Below are 7,373 nucleotides of genomic sequence, written 5' to 3' on the forward strand. Positions count from 1 at the left end.
TAGCCGCTTTAAAACCAAGTACATAAACATATCGCCTCCTTAAGTAGAGTCCACAACACCTCAAAATTCTCGACAATCTCCCCTTGGCAGAGAAGAGGCTTGGTTACCACCCCATTCTAAGGTAAGTTTTAGGGTTTTGCATAGAAATGTGTATGAGTTTTCATTTTTAAGCTTTAATAATCCTTCTTTCGTTTCATTGGAACTCAGTTTTCTACTGTTGATAATGGATTTATTCATCTCTTAGTTTAGGCGTGGTGGGGAGAAAATGATGAAAAAGTCCTAGATTGTTAAATTTATGCACTTGATTGATAAGAAAATACTATTAAATCTTATTTAGTTTAAATGTTGTACCAAAAGTTAAATTGATGGGTTGCACATTGAATGCTTGGATTAGCATATTATACATTGTTCTGTTAATGGGGTGGAGGTTGAATTTGTTAAATTTGACATTACTTTAGGAAAATTCAAAATGAATTCTAGTTTTTTTAAGTTTGTGTTTCAGTTTTATTTTGTTTTAATTTTATTATACACTAACAACTTTGCAAATGTTTATTTTTTTCCCCAAAATTGTGGATTGTTAACTTACCTTGTATATTGTTCTGGCCTTTGGTTTTATTTGTTAGATTCTTACTGTTAGTTGTTTACTCTTACTTGTTTTGGTACACTATTGATCCTTTATGCTTCGTTTTTCCTTGAAGTCATGTATAAAGATTACATAATGGGGTTACACCTTAATTATTAAAAACCCTACATATGAGTTATTTTTGGATTTGTGTGAATCTTACTGTGGCATCTAACACCTTAATTATCATGGTTATGATTTTTTGGTTCCTTTCTCATTTATATCATACAATAAAAAGGTTATAATTCAACAAGAAAATGCACTAGTCTTTTTTCTTTCCTTTTTTGGTCCATTGAAGAATATTTTTTTTTTGTTTTTAAATTGAGAGCCCATGCATTTTTTAGTGACAAACATTGCTGACTATATTTGCTATATCCAGCAGTTGAGCAATTTGCAAAGTTTTGTCTAGCGGGTACAATCTTTGGAGAGCCCCTTTCATTAGCTACTAACATTAGAGCCAAATTTGAAGTGGTTTATGTTATGCTTACTAAAACCTTCAAAATAGATAGGTTAGAACAATCTGTTTAAAGTCACTTTCTTCTCGATGAGAATGACTTAATATATGTTTGGGATCATCGCTTTAGTCTTATTACTTTTCTTATATTTGGTATATTAACGCTAAAGTTTGTTGCTCTTGGTTAAGTTCTCTCTCTGCATTCATGAGCTTTTGCATATGGGTAAATATCTATTGAACTTTGTTTTCTTTGTAATCATTATTGTGTATTTGTTCTTTTGTGTACTTTTCTTTATTTGTTTGTACAGTCTTTTTGAGTATTATTCCATTAATTTTTATGTTGAGTTGAATTCTTTTGCATTATAGTTATACTTTTTTTAAATATTTATGTTTTTGTGTTTTCCTCATTCAAGGATGGTATTTAATAACCTAAATTATTGAGCTTTGAACGGTGGAGGATACTTGTATTAAATTTCTGTGCAATCGAGCCGCTTATCATATATGTCAAGAAATTGAGCTTTATATATAAGATCAACATAACTATCTTTATCGAGTCCATATGTATTGATGGTTTTTGGGAGTTCTCCTTATTTTGATTCAATGTATGAGGTGGTATACACGCCCTTTTGATGGTACACTTTTGGATTGGTTTACGATTTGAATAGGCTAGTTAAACAAATACGACTTCTATCTGTGGTCAACCTTCTAGGAAGTTTAATCAATCCTTCTAATATGCCTACATATGACAGATCATATTGCAATATGTTATTTATGAAATCGCTAATATATAAGTGTAAATCCATTCATAAATAACAAATTGCAATATGATGTTGTCATAGCTGTGAGCATATTAGAAGGATTGATTAAGGGCTTCCTACAGAGAGGTTGACCACGATAGAAGTCCGTGTTTGTTGGTAATGCCTATTCAAATCCTTAAACCAGTCCAAAAGTGTACTATCAAAAGGGGCAGTGTATACCACCTCATGCATTGAATCAAAATAAGTTGAACTCCCAAAAACAGTCAATACATATGGACTCAATAAAGATGTAGCTATGTTGATCTAATATGCAGTAAACTCATTTTGCTGGCATATATGATAAACGCCTGGCTTCAACAAGTAACTCTAATACAAATTATCCTCCACCGCTCGTAACCTCCAATAACCAGGTTATTAAATACTATCCCTGAATGAGGGAAAACACAAATAACATAAATATTTAAAAGAACGTATAACTACAATACAAAAGAATTCAACTCAACATAAAAATTAATGAAATAATACTCACAAAGACTGCACAAACAAATAAAGAAAAAAAATTACACAAAGAACAAAGACGACAATAATGATTACAAAGGAAAACAAAGTTCAACAGATATTTACCCATATGCAAAGCTCATGAATGCAGAGAGAGAACTTAACCAAGAGCAACAAACTTTAAGCGTTAATATACCAAACATTAGAAAAGTAATAAGACTAAAGGGCGATGCTCCCAAAACATATATTAAGTCCTTCTCATTTCAGAAGGTGACTTTAAACCAATCGTTTCCTAAGCTATCTATTTTTGAAGGGTTTGGTAAGCATAGCCTAAACCAATTCAAATTTGGCTCTAATATATGATAAATGGCTAGATTGCGACCGAAGTAACCTCGATACAAATTATAACAGAAAGAAAAGGAAAAGAGGAAGTCATGATGGATTAAAAAGACTCTGGAGAAATTAGAGCAGTGCAAAGAGGAGAAAAAATTGCTATAGGTATACTGTCATCTCTATTTTCTTTTCTATGTTAGGCACCACAAATTTGTAGGTGAAAAATCCCGAAATTACTTGGATGCAAATTCATGGGTGAGTAACTTCAAAATTATTTGGATGTAAAAAAAATCCATATCGGTGAAAAACCCAGAACCTCTGTGGTTGAAGAAATCTAGGAAAATGGGTCTTTACTTCATCCTGCACTTTCGTTTTTAAGTTAATATCCATAGATTATTTTAAACATTAGAACAAGTGGACATGGTGAAGATTAATCCCACAGTAGTCTTTTCTATTTATTGTTGCTTAGACATTAATTCATGAATTATATTTTGAAATTTGCACATCACACCAACATGGTTTGTGGGGAGTGAGATTGAAATAATTATTTTTTGTCTACGGGTGTTTTAGTTTTTGTTCTATATAAAATAACGTTCGTATGTGTTATCAAGTAATAATTGTCTCACCCGAGGCTTTGCCTAGTAACCAGGCCGGTCCTGTCTAATCAGCAGTGATTCTCGTGTCTAACGTTAAGAGTTTTGGTGTGGGGCAGGGTGGTTAGCTGGTTTCGTAGCCTTTTCAGTTCGAGTTAATAAATCCTTAGGGGTATTCTACACGTAGTGCCCTGAAGCCCAAGAAGAGGAGCGTGTGGCATATGTGATCACACAATTTCAAGATTATCCCAAACTTTACGATCATAAATGTTCAAATCATTTACCTTCTCACATTCATTTGTGTCCTTCTCATTTTCTGCTGTCCTTTTCATTTGGTGGTAAATCTTCTGCTACATTTCAAGTGAACTGTCAGTTTGTTTACTAAAATATTTATTCAAAGATTCTCTTAGACTTTGACCAATCTCTTCCTCTTTTTACTTTCTTTGTTTGTTGACTAAGACGTAACAGTACATGACTAAGACGTGAGACACCGCGGTCAATGGTCATCCAGCAATGGGATTTCGTTGAAGCTGGAAACTTGAATGCCATCAGTTTCTCATGTCCACAAAATCATTAAATCATTATATTTGTTTTGCAGAAATTTCCCATAATGTTGATTATCTGTATGTAATGTTTGGTTGTTGGTAGGTGAAGCTTGACTAGTTTAGTGATATGCATGAAAGGCAATACCTTGACTAGTTTAGAGTTGACAAATCAACTCTACCCTGTAGTAAATGAAGTCTACAATCCATTAATACGTTCAGAAAATAAAAATTCCATCAACAGCAAGTGCATACTGAAGAGTGGGACACGTTACACTTCAATTTAAAGGAGGAAGGACCAAAAACGGTTGAAAACAAGTTTACAAATCGTGACAGAAATATATTACAAGAAGGATTCGTTCTATCAAAAACGAAACAACCATTACTGCCCCTGCAGAGTTGAAATGTTGGCCATGAAGCCTTTCCTCGGGCATACTATACATATACACAGGCTAATTGTCAGCATTTTGAATTAAGCTTATTGAGTCTTTAGAGTCGTCATTAGATTGTGTTGACGATGGCCATGTTGTTTCTGGATTGTCTTCATCATCCACCACTGGTTTGTCTTGTGGATACAGGAAAGGCTTTGGGGGCATTTGAAGGGCTTCAGTTTCTCCTTCAAGCATCTGTACTACTTTGCTCATCGAAGTAGGACGCTCGCTAGGCTTCATTTGTATACACCATAATGCCACTATAAGCATCTTCTTTGTTATTTTCATTTCCTCCTCAGTGGCATCTTCTATCTCTATGTCCTTTCCTTCATTGAATTGGTCATAAACCCATGAAGGAAAGTATATTTGGCTTGAATGAGCTGCAATTGCATTCAGATTCTTTCTTTTTCCTGCTATTTCCATCAACAGCATTCCGAAACTGTAGATGTCAGCTTTGTTTGACACTCCTATATTTTTGTAAAACAACTCTGGAGCTATGTATCCGATGGTTCCTCTTGCTGCAGTCAAAGTTAAACTGCTCTCATCTAATGGACATAATCTTGCGAGCCCAAAGTCAGAAACCTTTGGAACAAAAGTCTCATTAAGAAGAATGTTGTGAGGCTTGATATCAAAATGAAAAATTTGCATCTCACATCCTCGATGAATATAGTCAATACCACGAGCAACTCCAAGTGAAATTTCAAATGATTTCTTGTAATTTAAGGTTGATGGTCCTTCTTTAGAAAATATGTGTTTATCAAGAGATCCATTTGACATGAACTCGAACACAAGAACACGCTTTGATCCCTCAACACAATAGCCAATTAGTTGCACCACATTTACATGATGAATCCTTCCAATTGTAGCAACTTCATTGATAAAATCTTGCCCATTTGTTTTGGACTTACCCAGCATCTTAATTGCTACAAGGCGGCCGCTTCGGAGCTTCCCTTTGTATACAGAACCATAACCTCCTTCACCCAATTTGTCCTTAAATCCCTTGGTCATTTTCCTGATATTTGAGTAGGAGTACCTTATTGGCATGAGGTTGTTGTGGCTTTGTAAGAATTCTTCAATATTTCCATACATTGATAAGTGCCGCCTCTTGAATTTATAAATTAAAAGCGCAATCAGACACGGAGCCCCAAGTACAGCCCTAGCTCCAAGTGCTAGTCCTGTAAGGAAGTGTCGAAATGAATCATGGAAATATGCGTTGCTGTTACAACCAGAATGTATATGTAATTGAATACTAGAGACCAATTGTTTAACACTGCATGAATTTTCTTTCCTGGAAAGAGTAATTTTTATTTGCTGAGGATAATAATTGAGATGAAAAAATAAATTGAGATGAAACTCACCAAGCAACGCAAGGAAGACACTGAATTCTGCAAGAAACAGAGCGAATTAATTATTAATAATAACAAATGCAGCTTAGACTGGAAGAAATTGAAAACAATATAGGATTGAGAGTCCTCACCGTATAGATATTTGATGAAGCCTGCATCATCAAAGTCAAAAGTTTTCATCAAGTTTGAACTTTAGAATCTTGACATGTTAAAAAACAAAACATGTGCCTACAGTTATGTTACCAGAAGAAAACAAATGAAGAAATCTTTGACATACTTACCACAGTATAAAGCAAGGCATTCATGAGAGCAATTAACTTTGTTGGTATCACTGTCGACGTAGCAAATAAACCAGCTTTGACCTCTACGGGAACTCCGCTGCATCCATGTAAGTTCAAAGCCATAGATCATCTCATTGTGGATGTCTATGTAGGAATTGTTCTTTGTAAGCTGCGACGATGTCATTAACATAAGCTCTATGCGACAAAACTCAATCAAGTCTGACGCATTTAATCGTCCAACACTAACATATGAATGCCCATTGGAATTGGAACTACTCACAGCACCAATACAAGGAGCAGTATCCACATAGAGAGGCGAATTCACCGGGGTTTCACAGGTCAGAAATATTATAGGCTTTGACAGTTTCACATAATCTGTGTCCCGCCATGGCCCCTTACCTCTACGTTGAGAAATTCTATACGGATCCTCGTAACTGAAGTTAGACTCTGACAATGAATAATAGGGAACTGAAGAGCAGTTACCCTTGTGAAGATTGGCATCCACAACTCGGATGGTGTAGTTATTATAATTGATTGCCTGCACATAGTATTTTCCAGAATACAAGTATAATACTGTAAGGTTGTTCTTCTCACAAGACAGCTCATACCTTGAGTCACCGCACTTCTCTGGATCGTGTTTTAGTCGGAAAGGGTGGCTTATGTTATGTTTGCCGCACCATGAAGGTTCACACTGTTGACGATAATCATCCTTAGCATTGCAACTCAAACAGCATAAGCTAAGAACTAAGAGGAGGGCTATGAATAATTGTGATGGAGAAGCTACTCTTCCTGCAGCCATGGGAGAGAGAGCTTCCAAACGTTGAGTATTGCTTGTGATATGTGGACTTTATATAATAGTAATACTGTGAAAAGCTGCCACAGGAGCATTGCGTGCCAGTTGGCAGAATTGATTTTCTAACTTGTAGAATACTGCAGAAGTAGTGGTTCAATTTCATTTGGAGATATCCTTTCGGATGTGTAGACAGAATTAAAGGGCATTGACCCATTTGCATGCAAAAGATAAAACTTATACGTTTCTCAAAAAATAAAACCTAATCTCCCTATTTTCTACCATCAATTACAACTATCAAAAACTTTCACTCAAAGAAAATCTGAAAAACTCGAAACTTATATCTAAAATCTCCATTTGTCATACACATCTTTTAAGTCAGGGTTGGCCCATTAATTTTGGAGGTCTTGGGCAAAAATGAAAAATGTGGCTTTTTTTGTTTAACACTTACCTCATATTGAACAAAAATTATAATAAAAATATTCAAACTTAGGTGGTAAATAGGTTAGTTTAAGTAATTTTTTTTTAAAGGGCCCACTGTATGAAAGATAAAGAAAAAAAAAAGTAAAAAAAGGTCTAAATAAAACCCAAAAGGCATTAGTTTCACACATAAAGTTAAACTATTATTTTTGGGGTTTTTTTAGCAGTGTACTCAATTGAGATTTTAATTTATTGTTTTGAAGCTTAAAAGTTCAATGGTATCCAATTAGGATTTTTAAGTAATC

General features: G+C 34.7%; 1 protein-coding gene across 2 annotated transcripts; it reads right to left on the minus strand.

Moving 5' to 3' along the window:
- Positions 1 to 3,989: 3,989 nt before the first annotated feature.
- Positions 3,990 to 6,718, minus strand: LOC148916776 (rust resistance kinase Lr10-like). Of its 2 annotated transcripts, XM_089051825.1 has the most exons (5): positions 6,139 to 6,718; positions 5,859 to 6,027; positions 5,709 to 5,729; positions 5,590 to 5,616; positions 3,990 to 5,406 (listed from the first exon to the last, which is right to left on the minus strand). In XM_089051825.1, exons 1-5 carry the CDS (start codon positions 6,655 to 6,657, stop codon positions 4,253 to 4,255), a joined length of 1,890 nt encoding a protein of 629 aa, XP_088907951.1. In that variant the 5' UTR covers positions 6,658 to 6,718; the 3' UTR covers positions 3,990 to 4,252. The 2 variants fall into 2 exon arrangements, with proteins under 2 accessions (XP_088907951.1, XP_088907950.1); XM_089051824.1 differs by having other exon boundaries at positions 5,859 to 6,716.
- Positions 6,719 to 7,373: the final 655 nt, after the last annotated feature.

This window comes from Prunus mume, linkage group LG5 (genome assembly GCF_029339155.1).
Source record: "Prunus mume cultivar Tortuosa linkage group LG5, ASM2933915v1, whole genome shotgun sequence".
Classification (NCBI taxonomy): Eukaryota; Viridiplantae; Streptophyta; class Magnoliopsida; order Rosales; family Rosaceae; genus Prunus; species Prunus mume.